The sequence below is a fragment of the Bombina bombina genome, chromosome 3 (genome assembly GCF_027579735.1).
Source record: "Bombina bombina isolate aBomBom1 chromosome 3, aBomBom1.pri, whole genome shotgun sequence".
NCBI classification, from domain to species: domain Eukaryota; kingdom Metazoa; phylum Chordata; class Amphibia; order Anura; family Bombinatoridae; genus Bombina; species Bombina bombina.
This window is the reverse complement of record NC_069501.1, coordinates 627,729,634-627,751,377: the sequence shown is the minus strand read 5'-3', so window position 1 is coordinate 627,751,377 and position 21,744 is coordinate 627,729,634. Positions and strand designations below refer to the sequence as shown.

The following is a 21,744-nucleotide window of genomic DNA, read 5'->3' as shown; positions in this document are numbered from 1 at the left end:
AATCAATATTTTGGAACTCCGTGCAATTTTCAGAGCTCTTCAGTCATGGCCTCTTCTAAAGAGAGAATCGTTCATTTGTTTTCAGACAGACAATGTCACAACTGTGGCATATATCAATCATCAAGGAGGGACTCACAGTCCTCTGGCTATGAAAGAAGTATCTCGAATACTGGTATGGGCGGAATCCAGCTCCTGTCTAATTTCTGCGGTTCATATCTCAGGTATAGACAATTGGGAAGCGGATTATCTCAGTCACCAAACGTTACATCCGGGCGAATGGTCTCTTCACCCAGAGGTATTTCTTCAGATTGTTCAAATGTGGGGACTTCCAGAAATAGATCTGATGGCCTCTCATCTAAACAAGAAACTTCCCAGGTATCTGTCCAGATCCAGGGACCCTCAGGCGGAAGCAGTGGATGCATTGTCACTTCCTTGGAAGTATCATCCTGCCTATATCTTTCCGCCTCTAGTTCTTCTTCCAAGAGTAATCTCCAAGATTCTGAAGGAATGCTCGTTTGTTCTGCTGGTGGCTCCAGCATGGCCTTACAGGTTTTGGTATGCGGATCTTGTCCGGATGGCCTCTTGCCAACCGTGGACTCTTCCGTTAAGACCAGACCTTCTGTCACAAGGTCCTTTTTTCCATCAGGATCTCAAATCCTTAAATTGGAAGGTATGGAGATTGAACGCTTGATTCTTAGTCAAAGAGGTTTCTCTGACTCTGTGATTAATACTATGTTACAGGCTTGTAAATCTGTATCTAGAAAGATATATTATCGAGTCTGGAAGACTTACATTTCTTGGTGTCTTTCTCATCATTTTTCCTGGCATTCTTTTAGAATTCCGAGAATTTTACAGTTTCTTTAGGATGGTTTGGATAAAGGTTTGTCTGCAAGTTCCTTGAAAGGACAAATCTCTGCTCTTTCTGTTCTTTTTCACAGAAAGATTGCTAATCTTCCTGATATTCATTGTTTTGTACAAGCTTTGGTTTGTATAAAACCTGTTATTAAGTCAATTTCTCCTCCTTGGAGTTTGAATTTGGTTCTGGGGGCTCTTCAAGCTCCTCCGTTTGAACCTATGCATTCATTGGACATCAAATTACTTTCTTGTTTCTTTTGGCCATCTCTTCTGCTAGAAGAGTTTCTGAATTATCTGCTCTTTCTTGTGAGTCTCCTTTTCTGATTTTTCATCAGGATAAGGCGGTGTTTTTTACAGAGAATAAAATAAAAAAGTACATGGCGAAATGGGATAAAGTGATCTTAGATCAGCCCAGAGAGGCACAGCTGCAGCTATTAGGCCATTTTCGAAGTTCACCAGAATTTCTACAATTACTACTAACAGATGAGTATCCAGAATTTTGGAGACAACAATTCCTTTGAGGATGGGGCGGGGGAGGGTATTGGGGGGGAGATGGAGGAGAGTGGGAGAGATTTTCCCTTTTTTTTTCCCCTCTTTTCTTCTTTTTTTTTTTTTTTTTTTTTTTTGTTTCTTTCTTCTTTTCTCTTTCTTTTTCTGATCTAGCAAATAAACAATGCTTTGCACATAGGGAATGTCGTGTCTAGATCTAAATAAGTTTTTTCCCTCTCTTTATAAATATAAAAACAGTAAGGAGTTATATTTTTGATAAACTGACAGACTATTTACGATATACTGTTGTATGATGTAAATGTAAAGCTATATTTTGTTCTTTTTTTTTTTTCTTTGTCTAACAATGTTTTGTCTGTCACCAAGAAAATTACTGTAATAAAAATTATATTTAAAAAAAAAAAAAAAAAAAAAAAAGGATAAGGCGGTGTTGCGAACTTCTTTTAAATTTTTACCTAAGGTTGTGAATTCTAACAACATTAGTAGAGAAATTGTGGTTCCTTCATTGTGTCCTAATCCTAAGAATTCTAAGGAGAGATCATTGCATTCTTTGGATGTAGTTAGAGCTTTGAAATATTATGTTGAAGCTACTAAGAATTTCCGAAAGACTTCTAGTCTATTTGTTATCTTTTCCGGTTCTAGGAAAGGTCAGAAGGCCTCTGTCATTTCTTTGCCATCTTGGTTGAAATCTTTAATTCATCATGCTTATGTCGAGTCGGGTAAAACTCCGCCTCAAAGGATTACAGCTCATTCTACTAGGTCAGTTTCTACTTCCTGGGCGTTTAGGAATGAAGCTTCGGTTGATCAGATTTGCAAAGCAGCAACTTGGTCTTCTTTGCATACTTTTACTAAATTCTACCATTTTGATGTGTTTTCTTCTTCTGAAGCAGTTTTTGGTAGAAAAGTACTTCAGGCAGCTGTTTCAGTTTGATTCTTCTGCTTATAATTTCAGTTTTTTTCATTATAAGATTTAAACTTTATTTCTCCAACATAGGTGTGTCCGGTCCACGGCGTCATCCTTACTTGTGGGATATTCTCTTCCCCAACAGGAAATGGCAAAGAGCCCAGCAAAGCTGGTCACATGATCCCTCCTAGGCTCCGCCTTCCCCAGTCATTCTCTTTGCCGTTGTACAGGCAACATCTCCACGGAGATGGCTTAGAGTTTTTTAGTGTTTAACTGTAGTTTTTATTATTCAATCAAGAGTTTGTTATTTTAAAATAGTGCTGGTATGTACTATTTACTCTGAAACAGAAAAGAGATGAAGATTTCTGTTTGTAAGAGGAAAATGATTTTAGCAACCGTTACTAAAATCGATGGCTGTTCCACACAGGACTGTTGAGAGGAATTAACTTCAGTTGGGGGAACAGTGAGCAGACTTTTGCTGCTTGAGGTATGACACATTCTAACAAGACGATGTAATGCTGGAAGCTGTCATTTTCCCTATGGGATCCGGTAAGCCATTTTATTACAGACAGTAAATAAGGGCTTCACAAGGGCTTTTTAAGACTGTAGACATTTTCTGGGCTAAATCGATTTATATATAAACATATTTTATACTCCATAGCCTTGAGGAATTATTTTAATCTTGGGAATTTTGTAAAATAACCGGCAGGCACTGTATTGGACACCTTATTCTCTAGGGGCTTTCCCTAATCATAGGCAGAGTCTCATTTTCGCGCCTGTATTGCGCACTTGTTTTTGAGAAGCATGACATGCAGATGCATGTGTGAGGAGCTCTGATACATAGAAAAGACTTTCTGAAGGCGTCATTTGGTATCGTATTCCCCTTTGGGCTTGGTTGGGTCTCAGCAAAGCAGATACCAGGGACTGTAAAGGGGTTAAATATAAAAACGGCTCCGGTTCCGTTATTTTAAGGGTTAAAGCTTCCAAATTTGGTGTGCAATACTTTTAAGGCTTTAAGACACTGTGGTGAAATTTTGGTGAATTTTGAACAATTCCTTCATACTTTTTCGCAATTGCAGTAATAAAGTGTGTTCAGTTTAAAATTTAAAGTGACAGTAACGGTTTTATTTTAAAACGTTTTTTGTACTTTGTTATCAAGTTTATGCCTGTTTAACATGTCTGAACTGCCAGATAGACTGTGTTCTGAATGTGGGGAAGCCAAGGTCCCTTCTCATTTAAATAGATGTGATTTATGTGACACAAAATTTAGAGAAAATGATGCCCAAGATGATTCCTCAAGTGAGGGGAGTAAGCATGGTACTGCATCATCCCCTCCTTCGTCTACACCAGTCTTGCCCACACAAGAGGCCCCTAGTACATCTAGCGCGCCAATACTCCTTACTATGCAACAATTAACGGCTGTAATGGATAATTCTATCAAAAACATTTTAGCCAAAATGCCCACTTATCAGCGAAAGCGCGACTGCTCTGTTTTAGAAAATACTGAAGAGCATGAGGACGCTGATGATATTGTTTCTGAAGGGCCCCTACACCAGTCTGAGGGGGCCAGGGAGGTTTTGTCTGAGGGAGAAATTTCAGATTCAGGGAAAATTTCTCAACAAGCTGAACCTGATGTGATTACATTTAAATTTAAGTTGGAACATCTCCGCGCTCTGCTTAAGGAGGTGTTATCCACTCTGGATGATTGTGAGAATTTGGTCATCCCAGAGAAACTATGTAAAATGGACAAGTTCCTAGAGGTCCCGGGGCCCCCCGAAGCTTTTCCTATACCCAAGCGGGTGGCGGACATTGTAAATAAAGAATGGGGAAGGCCCGGTATACCTTTCGTCCCTCCCCCCATATTTAAAAAATTGTTTCCTATGGTCGACCCCAGAAAGGACTTATGGCAGACAGTCCCCAAGGTCGAGGGGGCGGTTTCTACTCTAAACAAACGCACCACTATACCCATAGAAGATAGTTGTGCTTTCAAAGATCCTATGGATAAAAAATTAGAAGGTTTGCTTAAAAAGATGTTTGTTCAGCAAGGTTACCTTCTACAACCAATTTCATGCATTGTCCCTGTCACTACAGCCGCGTGTTTCTGGTTCGATGAGCTAGAAAAGGCGATCACTAGTAATTCTCCTTCTTATGAGGAGATTATGTACAGAATCCGTGCTCTCAAATTGGCTAATTCTTTCACCCTAGACGCCACTTTGCAATTGGCTAGGTTAGCGGCGAAAAATTCTGGGTTTGCTATTGTGGCGCGCAGAGCGCTTTGGTTAAAATCTTGGTCAGCGGATGCGTCTTCCAAGAACAAATTGCTTAACATTCCTTTCAAGGGGAAAACGCTGTTTGGCCCTGACTTGAAAGAGATTATCTCTGATATCACTGGGGGCAAGGGCCACGCCCTTCCTCAGGATAGGTCTTTCAAGGCCAAAAATAAACCTAATTTTCGTCCCTTTCGTAGAAACGGACCAGCCCCAAGTGCTACGTCCTCTAAGCAAGAGGGTAATACTTCTCAAGCCAAGCCAGCCTGGAGACCAATGCAAGGCTGGAACAAGGGAAAGCAGGCCAAGAAACCTGCCACTGCTACCAAGACAGCATGAGATGTTGGCCCCCGATCCGGGACCGGATCTGGTGGGGGGCAGACTCTCTCTCTTCGCTCAGGCTTGGGCAAGAGATGTTCTGGATCCTTGGGCGCTAGAAATAGTCTCCCAAGGTTATCTTCTGGAATTCAAAGGGCTTCCCCCAAGGGGGAGGTTCCACAGGTCTCAATTGTCTTCAGACCACATAAAAAAACAGGCATTCTTACATTGTGTAGAAGACCTGTTAAAAATGGGAGTGATTCATCCTGTTCCATTAGGAGAACAAGGGATGGGGTTCTACTCCAATCTGTTCGTAGTTCCCAAAAAAGAGGGAACGTTCAGACCAATCTTAGATCTCAAGATCCTAAACAAGTTTCTCAAGGTTCCATCGTTCAAAATGGAAACCATTCGAACAATTCTTCCTTCCATCCAGGAAGGTCAATTCATGACCACGGTGGATTTAAAGGATGCGTATCTACATATTCCTATCCACAAGGAACATCATCGGTTCCTAAGGTTCGCATTCCTGGACAAGCATTACCAGTTCGTGGCACTTCCGTTCGGATTAGCCACTGCTCCAAGGATTTTCACAAAGGTACTAGGGTCCCTTCTAGCGGTGCTAAGACCAAGGGGCATTGCAGTAGTACCTTACTTGGACGACATTCTGATTCAAGCGTCGTCCCTTCCTCTAGCAAAGGCTCACACGGACATTGTCCTGGCCTTTCTCAGATCTCACGGATGGAAAGTGAACGTAGAAAAGAGTTCTCTATCTCCGTCAACGAGGGTTCCCTTCTTGGGAACAATAATAGACTCTTTGGAAATGAGGATTTTTCTGACAGAGGCCAGAAAAACAAAACTTCTAAACTCTTGTCAAATACTTCATTCCGTTCCTCTTCCTTCCATAGCGCAGTGCATGGAAGTAATAGGTTTGATGGTAGCGGCAATGGACATAGTTCCTTTTGCACGCATTCATCTAAGACCATTACAACTGTGCATGCTCAGTCAGTGGAATGGGGACTATACAGACTTGTCTCCGACGATACAAGTAAATCAGAGGACCAGAGATTCACTCCGTTGGTGGCTGTCCCTGGACAACCTGTCACAGGGGATGAGCTTCCGCAGACCAGAGTGGGTCATTGTCACGACCGACGCCAGTCTGATGGGCTGGGGCGCGGTCTGGGGACCCCTGAAAGCTCAGGGTCTTTGGTCTCGGGAAGAATCTCTTCTACCGATAAATATTCTGGAACTGAGAGCGATACTCAATGCTCTCAAGGCTTGGCCTCAGCTAGCAAAGGCCAAGTTCATACGGTTTCAATCAGACAACATGACGACTGTTGCGTACATCAACCATCAGGGGGGAACAAGGAGTTCCCTGGCGATGGAAGAAGTGACCAAAATCATTCAATGGGCGGAGACTCACTCCTGCCACTTGTCTGCAATCCACATCCCAGGAGTGGAAAATTGGGAAGCGGATTTTCTGAGTCGTCAGACATTACATCCGGGGGAGTGGGAACTCCATCCGGAAATCTTTGCCCAAATTACTCAACTGTGGGGCATTCCAGACATGGATCTGATGGCCTCTCGTCAGAACTTCAAGGTTCCTTGCTACGGGTCCAGATCCAGGGATCCCAAGGCGACTCTAGTAGATGCACTAGTAGCACCTTGGACCTTCAAACTAGCTTATGTATTCCCGCCGTTTCCTCTCATCCCCAGGCTGGTAGCCAGGATCAATCAGGAGAGGGCATCGGTGATCTTGATAACTCCTGCGTGGCCACGCAGGACTTGGTATGCAGACCTGGTGAATATGTCATCGGCTCCACCATGGAAGCTACCTTTGAGACGAGACCTTCTTGTTCAAGGTCCGTTCGAACATCCGAATCTGGTCTCACTCCAACTGACTGCTTGGAGATTGAACGCTTGATCTTATCAAAGCGAGGGTTCTCAGATTCTGTTATTGATACTCTTGTTCAGGCCAGAAAGCCTGTAACTAGAAAAATTTACCACAAAATATGGAAAAAATATATCTGTTGGTGTGAATCTAAAGGATTCCCTTGGGACAAGGTAAAAATTCCTAAGATTCTATCCTTTCTTCAAGAAGGATTGGAGAAAGGATTATCTGCAAGTTCCTTGAAGGGACAGATTTCTGCCTTGTCTGTGTTACTTCACAAAAAGCTGGCAGCTGTGCCAGATGTTCAAGCCTTTGTTCAGGCTCTGGTTAGAATCAAGCCTGTTTACAAACCTTTGACTCCTCCTTGGAGTCTCAATTTAGTTCTTTCAGTTCTTCAGGGGGTTCCGTTTGAACCCTTACATTCCGTTGATATTAAGTTATTATCTTGGAAAGTTTTGTTTTTGGTTGCAATTTCTTCTGCTAGAAGAGTTTCAGAATTATCTGCTCTGCAGTGTTCTCCTCCTTATCTGGTGTTCCATGCAGATAAGGTGGTTTTACGTACTAAACCTGGTTTTCTTCCGAAAGTTGTTTCTAACAAAAACATTAACCAGGAGATAGTCGTGCCTTCTTTGTGTCCGAATCCAGTTTCAAAGAAGGAACGTTTGTTGCACAATTTGGATGTTGTTCGCGCTCTAAAATTCTATTTAGATGCTACAAAGGATTTTAGACAAACATCTTCCTTGTTTGTTGTTTATTCTGGTAAAAGGAGAGGTCAAAAAGCAACTTCTACCTCTCTCTCTTTTTGGATTAAAAGCATCATCAGATTGGCTTATGAGACTGCCGGACGGCAGCCTCCTGAAAGAATCACAGCTCATTCCACTAGGGCTGTGGCTTCCACATGGGCCTTCAAGAACGAGGCTTCTGTTGATCAGATATGTAAGGCAGCGACTTGGTCTTCACTGCACACTTTTACCAAATTTTACAAGTTTGATACTTTTGCTTCTTCTGAGGCTGTTTTCGGGAGAAAGGTTTTGCAAGCCGTGGTGCCTTCCATTTAGGTGACCTGATTTGCTCCCTCCCTTCATCCGTGTCCTAAAGCTTTGGTATTGGTTCCCACAAGTAAGGATGACGCCGTGGACCGGACACACCTATGTTGGAGAAAACAGAATTTATGTTTACCTTATAAATTACTTTCTCCAAGGGTGTGTCCGGTCCACGGCCCGCCCTGGTTTTTTTAATCAGGTCTGATAATTTATTTTCTTTAACTACAGTCACCACGGTATCATATGATTTCTCCTATGCAAATATTCCTCCTTTACGTCGGTCGAATGACTGGGGAAGGCGGAGCCTAGGAGGGATCATGTGACCAGCTTTGCTGGGCTCTTTGCCATTTCCTGTTGGGGAAGAGAATATCCCACAAGTAAGGATGACGCCGTGGACCGGACACACCGTTGGAGAAAGTAATTTATCAGGTAAACATAAATTCTGTTTTTGGGTGTGGATTATTTTCAGCGGAATTGGCTGTCTTTATTTTATCCCTCCCTCTCTAGTGACTCTTGCGTGGAAGATCCACATCTTGGGTAGTCATTATCCCATACGTCACTAGCTCATGGACTCTTGCTAATTACATGAAAGAAAACATAATTTATGTAAGAACTTACCTGATAAATTCATTTCTTTCATATTAGCAAGAGTCCATGAGGCCCACCCTTTTTGTGGTGGTTATGATTTTTTGTATAAAGCACAATTATTCCAATTCCTTATTTTTTATGCTTTCGCTTTTGTCTTATCACCCCACTTCTTGGCTATGCGTTGAACTGATTTGTGGGTGTGGTGAGGGGTGTATTTGTAGGCATTTTGAGGTTTGGGAAACTTTGCCCCTCCTGGTAGGAATGTATATCCTATACGTCACTAGCTCATGGACTCTTGCTAATATGAAAGAAATGAATTTATCAGGTAAGTTCTTACATAAATTATGTTTTTCTTTTTCAGTTTAAGGAATTTTCCTGTGAAATCTCGTGAGATTTAAGTGAAATCTCGTGAGATTTAAGTGAAATCTCATGAAATCACAGCAAAGCAGTGCAAGACGTCAGCACTGCTGATTGGCTATTGTGCCCCCCCCCTCCCCCCAACTTGCAGCTTTACAGCAGCTCTAACTGTTCACAGAGCACTTACTCGGTGAGCTGAAGAAATATTGAGGTAAAATATCTTAACTTCTTACATAGAGGTGTTCAAGTGATTTTTTTTTTTTTTTTCTTTTTCATGCCAACTCTTTACACTTATATGCCAAATCACTTGAAAGTGATTCAGCATGAGTATTATGTCCCTTTAAGCCTCTGATGACGGGGTAGGATTTTCATTTTTTCCTACAGCTGCTTTATTTGGGAGTAACTTGTCTTTTGATGTACTCATCTGCCTGTTAATTAGATCATCTGAACACTTTCCTACTAATTATAAGTGTATTTTTTGCAAGCTGGTTGATAGAATCCCCCCTGCTCAGCTTTGCAAATTATGTATGGATCATCTTATGCATTCTAATCAGACCAATGCTGCTTTTGCTTCTAAGGGTATCTGTCCTCCCTCTGCTTGTTCTACACAGGGGAGGTCTTCAGATTTTGCTCCACGATTTAAAGATTTTGTACACTACTGTATCTGAGATGTTGGCAGCCATGCCCCCTCCAAGTAAGAAGGTGGTTACTGATAATCTCTCAACTAGCTTAACTGATTTGAGTAAGTCTGTTAAGCTAAATGTTTCAGGTCCTGGTTCTTCTCGTTTTTTATTTAAACAGACATGAAACCCAAATTTTTATTTTATGATTCAGATAGAGCATACAATTTTAAGCAACTTTTCAATTTACTGCTATGGTCAATTTGGCTTCTTTCTATTTTGTTGAAAACGCAGCAATTTATAAAAAAAAAAACTTATTTGATAAAGTGTGCTAGTAAAAAAGTTTTAAATACGTTTAAAAACTAATCTAACCAAACTTGTTTAAAACTAGCCACCAGAGTTTCACACTCCCTCACTTAGGGAACACTAGAAGACTAATTATACAGCTTAAAATATTTTATTATACACATAATTTAGGGAATTCCCAATAAAAATGTATTACCAGATCATGCCATTAGATGGCAGAGAGAGCTTGATATAAACCTTGATCAGACAGACAGGGTCAGAATACATAGACACACATGTAAATCTTAAATTAAATTATAAATTACTCTGCTGCTGGTATCTGACCCCATCACGCTTGAGTAATATATACCCGAGTACCTCCAGAAACTGCTGGAAAGGATGTGGCAGCTATGGTAATTTGACACACATATGGTGGCACTGCACCAAGATTAAGCCACTATGGCACATAGTGGAATCCCATTTCCAAGAAATATTGTCCTTGGGTTTCTCTTACTTCTAGATTAGCCTTGCTACATGACCTCCCAAAATGTCCCTGTAGACTGAGATTGACCCTACTCCAGGTGGGACTCAAAGCTGCCAAGTCCCTAATAGTCTGGCATTGGAAAACTGTGGTGACCCCCTATGGAACTATGTGGAGAGATAGTGTTAAATAACTCCTCGGCCTAGAGGAATATGGGCACATTAAATACAACAAAGGTACTTAATTCCTGAAAATAAAATTCTTATGGGAAGAATCCCTGCACTCACAAAAATACCTCATCTTGCCCCAGCCCACTACACAGTCTTCGCCACAAGCCATATAGACTACATACAATACAAGCTAATACAGAGTGTGCTGCGTGGTCTCCGCATGCTATATGTCTATGATGCTAGGACTATACTTAGCTTCTCATATAATCCTCTTGTATTTCAAAGTGAGGTTTTTCTTTCCTGGTGTGAAAAACAAGGTTTCAGTTGGTATTGGTTATCAGTCTTTTTACACACACAATTATTAGATCTCTGCTTGAGTAAGCATATTAAACATTAGAGAAAAGCTCCTCTGAGGAAGCGTGATTAAGAAACACGTGTCAGGAGAACTTTCTAAGAGAGCTTTTTCTCATTTTTAATATGCTTACTCGAGCAGAGATCTCATATTTGTGTGTGTAAGATGACTTTGTGATAACCAATACCAATTGGTACTGTGATTGATGCTAGAGATCCGATGTGTAAAGGCTTGATTACGTATAGGGCAAGGTAATTATAATACAAGCTCCCGCTATAGAAGGAGCTTAGTTGATGAGGGACAGTCTTGTTGCTCCACTTGTGTGTGACTGGTCAAACTGATATTTGAATGGCATGTTTGACATTTGATAATGATATTTAGGCATAATGCTAATATTCCACATCATACTATAACTGCACCTGACTTCCTACTCCCAATCTCCATCTAGGAGTTAATTATCCTTGCCTATTATAGAGAGGACTTAGTTTAATCAATTTCACAGTGCCTCGCTACATCAAAAATCTATATAGCCAAATTATATTGGTAACCGCCACAGCCCTAAGTGCAGGGGGACACTTACACACCTCTCTTGATTTAAAACTGATTCTGCAGAGTTCAAGTGTTTTTAATGGTGTGAGTATCGATTCTGTTAATAAAGATTATGGAATGAATAATTACTTTGTATTATAACAATGTACAATAACTACTTTAAATACATTTCTATGTAGGGGAAGGCACTCTTTTCTGTTGCTTATCTTGCAACTCAATTTTTAGTAGCTTTTTTTTTTTTTTTTTGCCTCTTGGCTAAAATTCTTCTTGATTCACAAGGCTTGCTTGGAGGTTGGAAAATCTCCCCACGAAAAGTGAGTTACAGCCCATTCTATCCTCCTATATCAGTTTCCATTTTCTGAGCTTTTCAATGTCGGGCTTCTATTAAAATACCACTAAACACAGTAGAATAGCATAATCAGTAAATGCATAATAAAAAGACAATGCAAAAGCACTTTGTCTGAATTTCAAATGAATAGTAGATTTCTCCAACATAGGTGTGTCCGGTCCACGGCGTCATCCTTACTTGTGGGATATTCTCTTCCCCAACAGGAAATGGCAAAGAGCCCAGCAAAGCTGGTCACATGATCCCTCCTAGGCTCCGCCTTCCCCAGTCATTCTCTTTGCCGTTGTACAGGCAACATCTCCACGGAGATGGCTTAGAGTTTTTTGGTGTTTAAATACCCTTTGTCCTCCCCCTATATTTAAGAAATTAGTTTCCTATAGTCGACCCCAGAAAGGACTTATAGCATACAGTCCCCAAGGTCGAGGGGGCGGTTTCTACTCTAAACAAGCGCACTTCTATTCCTATAGAAGATAGTTGTGCTTTCAAGATCCTATGGATTAAAGGTTTGAGGGTTTGCTTAAAAAGATGTTTGTTCAGCAAGGTTACCTTCTACAACCAATTTCATGCATTGTTCCTGTCACTACAGCTGCGTGTTTCTGGTTCGAAGAACTAGAAATGTCGCTTAATAAAGAATCTTCGTACGAGGAGGTTTTGGACAGAGTTCAAGCTCTTAAATTGGCTAACTCTTTTTTATTTTAGATGCCGCTTTGCAATTAGCTAGATTAGCGGCGAATAATTCAGGGTTTGCTATCGTGGCGCGCAGAGCGCTTTTGCTTAACATCCCTTTCAAGGGTAAAACACTGTTTGGCCCTGACTTGAAAGAGATTATTTCAGACATCACTGGGGGAAAGGGCCACGCCCTCCCACAGGATAGGTCTTTTAAGGCTAAAAATAAGCCAAATTTTCGTCCCTTTCGCAGAAACGGACCAGCCTCAAATTCTACACCCTCTAAGCAAGAGGGTAATACTTCTCAAACCAAGCCAGCCTGGAGGCCGATGCAAGGCTGGAACAAGGGTAAGCAGGCCAAGTCACCTGCCACTGCTACCAAAACAGCATGAAGTGTTGGCCCCCGATCTGGGAAGGATCTGGTGGGGGGCAGACTTTCTCTCTTTGCTCAGGTTGGGGCAAGAGATGTTCAGGATCCTTGGGCGCTAGAAATAGTTTCTCAAGGTTGTCTCCTGGAATTCAGGGAACTACTCCCAAGGGGAAGGTTCCACGGGTCTCAATTATCTTCGAACAGGCATTCTTACGCTGTGTAGAAGACCTGTTAAGCATGGGAGTGATTCATCCTGTTCCATTAGGAGAACAAGGGATGGGTTTTTACTCCAACCTGTTCATAATTCCCAAATAAGAGGGAACTTTCAGACCTATTTTAGATCTCAAGATTCTAAACAAGTTTCTAAGGGTTTCATCATTCAAAATGGAAACCATTCGAACAATCCTTTCTACCATCCAGGAAGGTCAATTCATGACCACGGTGGACTTAAAGGATGCGTACCTACGTATTCCTATCCACAAGGAACATTTTCGGTTCCTAAGGTTCGCCTTTCTGGACAAACATTACCTATGGCACTTCCATTCGGATTAGCCACTGCTCCAAGGATTTTCACAAGGGTACTAGGGTCCCTTCTAGCGGTGCTAAGACCAAGGGGCATTGCAGTAGTACCTTACTTGGACGACATCCTGATTCAGGTGTCGTCTCTGTCAAAAGCAAGGGCTCATACGGACATTGTCCTAGCCTTTCTCAGATCTCACAGGTGGAAAGTGAACATAGAAAAAAAAAGTTCTCTGTCCCCGTCAACAAGAGTTCCCTTCTTGGGAACAATAATAGTTTCCTTAGAAATGAAGGTTTTTCTGACAGAGGCCAGAAAATCAAAACTTCTAAGCTCTTGTCAGGTACTTCATTCTGTTCTTATTCCTTCCATAGCGCAGTCCATGGAAGTAATAGGGTTGATGGTTGCGGCAATGGACATAGTTCCTTTTGCACGAATTCATCTAAGACCATTGCACCTGGGCATGCTCAGACAGTGGAATGGGGATTATACAGACTTGTCTCCGACGATACAAGTAGATCAAATAACCAGAGATTCACTCCGTTGGTGGCTGACCCTGGACAACCTGTCACAGGGAATGAGCTTCCGCAGACCAGAATAGGTCATTGTCACGACCGACGCCAGTCTGGTGGGCTGGGGCGCGGTCTGGGAACCCCTGAAAACTCAGGGTCTATGGTTTCGGGAAGACTCTCTTCTCCCGATAAACATAATGGAACTGAGAGCGATATTCAATGCTCTCAAGGCTTGGCCTAGACTAGCAAAGGCCAAATTCATAAGGTTTCAATCAGTCATCATGACGACTGTTACATATATCAACCATCAGGGGGTAACAAGGAGTTCCCTGGCGATGGAGGAGCATCCGGGGGAGTGGGAACTCCATCTGGAAATCTTTGCCCAAATAACTCAATTATGGGGCATTCCAGACTTGGTTCTGATGGCCTCTCGTCAGAACTTCATGGTCCCTTGTTACGGGTCCAAATCCAGGGATCCCAAGGCGAATCTATTGGATACAATAGTAGCACCTTGGATCTTCAACCTAGCTTATGTATTCCCACCGTTTCCTCTCATTCCCAGGCTGGTAGCCAGGATCAATCTGGAGAGGGCTTCGGTGACCTTGATAGTTCCTGTGTGGCCACGCAGGACTTGGTATGCAGACCTGGTGAATGTGTCATCGGCTCCACCATGGAAGCTACCTTTGAGACAGGACCTTCTTATTCAGGGTCCATTTGAACATCCGAATCTGGTTTTCCTCCAACTGACTGCTTGGAGTTTGAACGCTTGATTTTATCAAAGCGTGGGTTTTCAGATTCTGTAGTAGATACTCTTATTCAGGCTAGAGAGCCTGTAACTAGAAAAATTTACCATAATATATGGAAAAAATATATCTGTTGGTGTGAATCTAAAGGATTCCCATGGAACAAGATAAAAATTCCTAAGTTTCTTTCCTTTCTACAAGAAGGTTTGGAGAAAGGATTTTCTGCGAGTTCTCTGAAGGGACAGATCTCTGCTTTATCTGTTTTACTTCACAAAAGGCTGGCAGCTGTGCCAGACGTTTAAGCGTTTGTTCAGGCTCTGGTTAGAATCAAGCCTGTTTACAGACCTTTGACTCTTCCCTGGAGTCTTAATCTAGTTCTTTCAGTTCTTCAAGGGGTTCCGTTTGAACCCTTACATTCCATAGATATTAAGTTATTATCTTGGAAAGTTTTGTTTTAGGCTGCAATTTCTTCTGCTAGAAGAGTTTCTGAGTTATCTGCTCTGCAGTGTTCTCCGCCCTATCTGGTCCATGCAGATAAGGTGGTTTTTACGTACTGAGCCTGGTTTTCTTCCGAAGGTTGTTTCCAACAAAAATATTAACCAGGAGATAGTTGTACCTTCTTTGTGTCCGAATCCAGTTTCATAGAAGGAACGTTTGTTACACAATTTGGACGTTGTCCGTGCTCTAAAATTCTATTTAGATGCTACAAAGGATTTCAGACAAACATCTTCCTTGTTTGTTGTTTATTCTGGTAAAAGGAGAGGTCAAAAAAGCAACTTCTACCTCTCTATTTTTTTGGCTTAAAAGCATCATCAGATTGGCTTATGAGACTGCCGGACGGCAGCCTCCTGAAAGAATCACAGCTCATTCCACTAGGGCTGTGGCTTCCACATGGGCCTTTAAGAACGAGGCTTCTGTTGATCAGATATGTAAGGCAGCGACTTGGTCTTCACTGCACACTTTTACCAAATTTTACAAATTTGATACTTTTGCTTCTTCTGAGGCTATTTTTGGGAGAAAGGTTTTGCAAACCGTGGTGCCTTCCATCTAGGTGACCTGATTTGCTCCCTCCCATCATCCGTGTCCTAAAGCTTTGGTATTGGTTCCCACAAGTAAGGATGACGCCGTGGACCGGACACACCTATGTTGGAGAAAACAGAATTTATGTTTACCTGATAAATTACTTTCTCCAACGGTGTGTCCGGTCCACGGCCCGCCCTGGTTTTTTTAATCAGGTCTGATGATTTATTTTCTTTAACTACAGTCACCACGGTATCATATGATTTCTCCTATGCAAATATTCCTCCTTTACGTCGGTCGAATGACTGGGGAAGGCGGAGCCTAGGAGGGATCATGTGACCAGCTTTGCTGGGCTCTTTGCCATTTCCTGTTGGGGAAGAGAATATCCCACAAGTAAGGATGACGCCGTGGACCGGACACACCGTTGGAGAAAGTAATTTATCAGGTAAACATAAATTCTGTTTTCTTTCTGTTTTCCCTCTCACTGCTTCATGTGACAACCATCAGCCAATCACAAAATGCATATATGTATATTCTGTGAATCTTGCACATGCTCAGTAGGAGCTGGTGCCTCAGAGAGTGTGTGTGTGTACGTGTGTATATATATATATATATATATATATATATATATAAAGAGTTTACACAGTTAGATAATGGAAGTGAATTGGGAAGTTGTTTCATAATTCAGATAGAGCACACAATTTTAAAGGTTTACTTTTGACTTGTGTCCCTTTTATCAAATTTGCAAGGCAGCAACATGGTCATTCTTACATATATGTTATAATTTTTTTTTTCTTCAGAAGCAGATTTTAGTAGGAAATTCCTCTAGGCAGCTGTGTCTGGAAATTAGGTGCCTGCCTCCAAAAAATGTTTTAGTCCCACCCAAATTACTTGTGGACTCCGCAACTCGGGTATTCATTACCAGGACTAATGGCTGGTGAGAGTCCAGAAGACCTGTCCATTTTCTCTACATTTATGTAATTCTTTCTGGCAGCAGTTCTATTTGCACCTCATTTTCCCTACTTTGTCCTTTCCTACCTTTTTACGTCTTCTTTCTTGGCTATACATAAGGCTAGCATACCAGAGAGATGGGTAGGATTAAGTACTTTTGGAGTTTTTAGGAATCTTTGCCTTCTTGTGGCCAGGAGCACGATGAAATAAATTAAAGCATACATTTGTTTTTGTGTGTACTATGTTATCCTGAGTTTTTATTATGCCATCCAGTTCAAAATGGTTGATATTGCCTGCTGTACTTTAACTCATGTAAATTTTATTTTCACAAATTGCACATTTCTTGTTTCTGTGATTTCCCTTAAGAACTGGTTACATAAAAACAAATACAAGACTGCACAGAGCATGTAGCATTAGGTCAACACTGAATAACTTCTCTCGGGTTTTATTTCTCACTTTATGTATAATTCATTAATATATTTGTTATGTCCTTGGCAGGTCGACAAGCCAAGATGGCATTTGTCAACTCCGCAGTTAAACCACCACGAGATGTGAGGAGGAGACAAGAAAAGTTTGGAACTGGAGCAACCCCTGTTGCAGAAAAGATCAGGTACTTGGACAGTATGGCAAAAACTGGTCCAGCTTCATTGCAATGTCTATTAAATTAAAGGGACAGTCTACTCCAGAATTGTTATTGTTTAAAAATATAGATGATCCCTTTATTACTCATTCCCCAGTTTTGCATAACCAACACAGTTTATATTAATATACTTTTTATCGAAGCCTCTGCAGACTGTCCCATTATTTCAGTTCTTTTGACAGTCTTGCAATCAGTGCTGACTCCTAGGTAACTCAATGGGAGTGAGCACAATATTATCTATATGACACACATGAACTAAAGATGTAAAGCTGTGAAAAACTGTCAAAATGCACTGAGATAAGAGGTGGCCTTCAAGAACTTAGAAATTAGCATGAGCCTACCTAGGTTTAGCTTTCAACAAGAGAACAAAGCAAATTTGATAATAAAAGTAAAATTGAAAGTTGTTTAAAATTGCATGCCCTGTCTGAATCATAAGTTTAATTTTGACTAGACTGTCACTTTAAAACAAGGTTGAGTCTGTGATAACTTTGTGGTTTATTCTTTGTTTCTCCAGGATTAAACCTTTTACACCAATGAGTAGCAGCATCAGTAGTAGTAACCATGTGCATTCTGAGGAGCCTCTGCCTTTTAACGAGCCCAGCACCAGTAGCTCAGTGTCCACACCAAGCAGTGTCCAGTCTGGCTATGACCCACGCCGGCCACAAGTCAAAAGTATGTCAAACCTTTCTGCTTTTAAGAAGTAGGCAATAAAGGGAGATTTCAGTTTGTGGTGTTGAACAGGCTAATATATTATCTCCCAAGATTGAAGGAAAATATAGATTTTTAATATAAAACGTTATAATTAAAATGTTCTACTGAGCAGGATAGTCACTTGTTAGCCATCTTGTAATGCCAGCTCTAAAGCAGCTTAATTTAACAGCATTTGTATCTGGTTAATCAGTCTCTTGAAATGTCACATTTCTAGTTTGTGGCACATATTTGTAGTTTAGATTTGTTTTCATTAATCTTAAAAAAAAAACACAACAAACTAATTGGGCTGCTTTAATTTAGTAAATCTTAGGACACACAGTATTTCTGATATTTTTTTATTGTTTTAATAAATCTGGATGATATTCTTGTGAGGGTGTCTTTTGCAGAGCTGTTTTTTTACCCTTGTGGTGTGTCTGACTCTTTGGACTTTTGGTTGCTATATAAACCTTTTTCAAAATTGGTTCCATCAGTCTGTTTTCTGAGACGTATTTTGGATGCAGGTTTATTTGTGGTATTTTATTCTAAGTCTGTTCTTAGTTCCATACATTTAATTTAAAACTAGGGTTTATGTAACCTGTTGGGCTTTCATATTTAAAGATATCTATCTTCCAGGTAGAATTGCAGTTTGGAATAGTTTTGGCCTTAATGAAGATGGACTTTAGTTTTAAATTATGTGGAGCTCAGAACTCATTTTCTGAAGACCTTAAAATCCTCTTCTGTTTCAGTGTCATTTGCAGTCGCTTTCATTAATTAACAGGGTGGTGTTTCTAGTGGGTCTGCAATGTGAGAGAATGATTGTTTCTCTTGTTAAGTGTATCCAGTCCACGGATCATCCATTACTTATGGAATATATTCTCCTTCCCAACAGGAAGCTGCAAGAGTCCACCAACAGCAAAGCTGCTATATAGCTCCTCCCCTAACTGCCATATTCAGTCATTCTCTTGCAAGCCTCAACATATATAGGAGGTTGTGAGAGTCTGTGGTACTTTCTACTTAGTTTATTCTTCAATCAAAAGTTTGTTATTTTTAAATGGCACCGGAGTGTGCTGTTTATCTCAGGCAGTATTTGGAAGAAGAATCTGCCTGCGTTTTTCTATGATCTTAGCAGACGTAACTAAGATCCATTTGCTGTTCTCACACATTCTGAGGAGTGAGGTACTTCAGAGGGGGAATGGCGTGCAGGTTTTCCTGCAGATAAGGTATGTGCAGTAAAATATTTTTCTAGGAATGGAATTGACTAAGAAAATACTGCTGATACCGAAGTAATGTAAGTAAAGCCTTAAATGCAGCGATAGCGACTGGTATCAGGCTTATTAATAGAGATACATACTCTTGTAAAAATGTGTTTTAAAACGTTTGCTGGCATGTTTAATCGTTTTTTAACATATGTTTGGTGATAAAACTTATTGGGGCCTAAGTTTTTTCCACATGGCTGGCTTAAATTTTGCATAGAAACAGTTTCCTGAGGCTTTCCACTGTTATAGTATAAAAGTTACAGTTGGTGCAGTTAAAATTACAAACAGTGACATTCAGCTTCCCTCAGCAGTCCCCTGCAGGCTATAGGACATCTCTGAAGGGCTCAAAAGGGCTTCAAAAGTAGGAGCTGTTATGACTGTTTAAAACATATTTTTCGTTTTGTTAATCTGTTTTTTGTATTAAGGGGTTAATCATCCATTTGCAAGTGGGTGCAATGCTCTGCTAACTTGTTACATACACTGTAAAAATTTTGTTAGTTTAACTGCCTTTTTTCACTGTTATTTCAATTTTTGGCAAAATTTGTTTCTCTTAAAGGCACAGTAACGTTTTATATATTTGCTTGTTAACTTGATTTAAAGTGTTTTCCAAGCTTACTAGTCTCATTATTAGTCTGTTCTAACATGTCTGACATAGAGGAAGCTCTGTGTTCATTATGTTTTAAAGCCATGGTGGAACCCCATCTTAGAATGTGTACCAGATGTACTGATTTCATGTTAAACAATAAAGATCATTTTTTGTCTTTAAAAACATTATCACCAGAGGATTCTGTCGTGGGGGTAGTTATGCCGACTAACTCTCCCCACGTGTCAGACCTTTTGACTCCCGCTTTAGGGACTCACGCTCAAATGGCGCCAAGTACATCAAGGGCACCCATAGCGTTTCTTTTACCAGGGGATTCTGTCGAGGGGAAAGTTATGCCGACTAACTCTCCCCACGTGTCAGACCCTTCGACTCCCGCTTCAGGGACTCACGCTCAAATGGCGCCAAGTACATCAAGGGCGCCCATAGCGTTTATTTTACAAGACATGGCAAAGGTGGTGAATAATATTCTGGCAGCAGTATTAGTCAGACTACCTGAAATTAAAGGAAAGCAGTTAGCTCTGGGGGTAGATACAGAGCATACAGACGCTTTAAGAACCATGTATGATACTACCTCACAATATGCTTAGTCTGTGGGTGATTTTTTTTTTTTTTTTTGACTCAGGGAAGATGATTTAACCTGATTCTGATATTTCTACATTTAAAATTTATGCTTGAGAACCTCCACTTGTTGCTCAGGGAGGCTTTGGCTGCTCTGAATGAATGTGTACAATCGCAGGGCCAGAGAAATTGTGTAGACTGGATAAATAATATGCAGTGCCGGTGTGTACTGATGTTTTTCCAATACCTAAAGAGGTTTACTAAAAAAAAAAAAATTTTTTAATAAGGAATGGGATAGACCAGGTGTGCCGTTCTCTTCCCCTCCTATTTTTTAGAAGAATGTTTTCTAATAGTTACCACCACACGGGACTTCTGGCAGACAGTTCCTAAGGTGGAGAGAAGAGTTTCTACTCTAGATAAGCGTACCACTACCTCTGACGAGGACAGTTGTGCTTTTTAGATCCAATGGATAAAAAATGTTTATTCAACAGGGTTTTATCCTGCAGCCCCTTGCATACATTGCTTCTGTTACTGCTGCTGCGGCGTTCTGGGTTGAGTCTCTTGATGAGGCTTTACAGTTAAGCGACTCCATTGGATGAATATATTTGACAAGCTTATGCTAGCCAATTCCTTTGTTTTCTGATGCCTTGTTCATTTGACTAGACTAACGGCTAAGAATTCTGTTTTTTACTATACTGGCGCGCAGAGCGCTATGGCTCATATCATGGTCAGCTGTCGTGACTTTAATAAATAAGCTACTTAACTTCCCTTCAAGGGGCAGACCCTATTCGGGCCTGGTTTGAAGGAGATTATTGCTTATATCACTGGAGGAAAAGGTCATGCCCTTCCTCAGGATAGGTCTAAATCAAGGGCAAAAAAAAAAAAGTCTAATTTTCGTACCTTTTAAAAACTTCAGGGCAGGTGTGGCATCCTCTTCCTCTAAGGCAAAACAAGAGGGAATTTTTGCTCAGTCCAAGGCGGTCTGGAGACAATCGGACCTGGAACAAAGATAAGCAGGCCAAGGAGCCTGCTGCTGCCTCTAAGGCAGCATGAAGGAACGGACCCCTATCCGGTAACGGATCCTATAGGGGGCAGACTTTCATTCTTTGCCCAGGCGTGGGCAAGAGATGCCCAGGATCCCTAGGCATTGGAATTTATATCCCAGAGATATCTTCTGGATTTTAAAGATTCCCCCCCAAAAAAAGGGGAGATTTCGCCTTTCACAATTATCTGCAAACCAGATAAAGAAGGAGGCATTCTTACATTGTGTACGAGATCCATCCAGTTCCAAGAGAGGAACAGGGACAGAGTTTTTACTCAAATCTGTTTGTGGTTCCCAAGGAGAGGGAACCTTCAGACCTATTTTGGATCTAAAGATCTTAAACAAATTCCTCAGAATTCCGTCATTTAAGATGGAAACTATTCGTACCATCTTAACTATGATCCAGGAGAGTCAATAGAGGACTACAATGGATTTGAAGGATGCTTATCCTCACATTGTGATGCATAAAGATCACCATCGTTTTTCAGGTTTGCCTTTCTAGACAGGCATTACCAGTTTGTAGCTCTTTCCTTTGGGATATCTACAGCCCCAAGAATCTTTATGGAGGTTCTGGGGTCGCTTTGGCGGTCCTTAGACCGCGGGGCATAGAAGTGGACCCTTATTTAGACGACATCCTGATACAGG

At 41.1% G+C, this 21,744-nt stretch overlaps 1 protein-coding gene across 1 annotated transcript in view; it reads left to right on the top strand.

The window, feature by feature from the left end:
• Positions 1–21,744, top strand: part of ELOA (elongin A) — a 252,922-nt gene that overhangs the window by 189,173 nt on the left and 42,005 nt on the right. The window contains exons 9-10 of the mRNA XM_053707297.1: positions 16,808–16,919; positions 17,464–17,621. Coding sequence (XP_053563272.1) covers positions 16,808–16,919; positions 17,464–17,621 — 270 coding nt within the window. The remainder of the gene's footprint in view (positions 1–16,807; positions 16,920–17,463; positions 17,622–21,744) is intronic.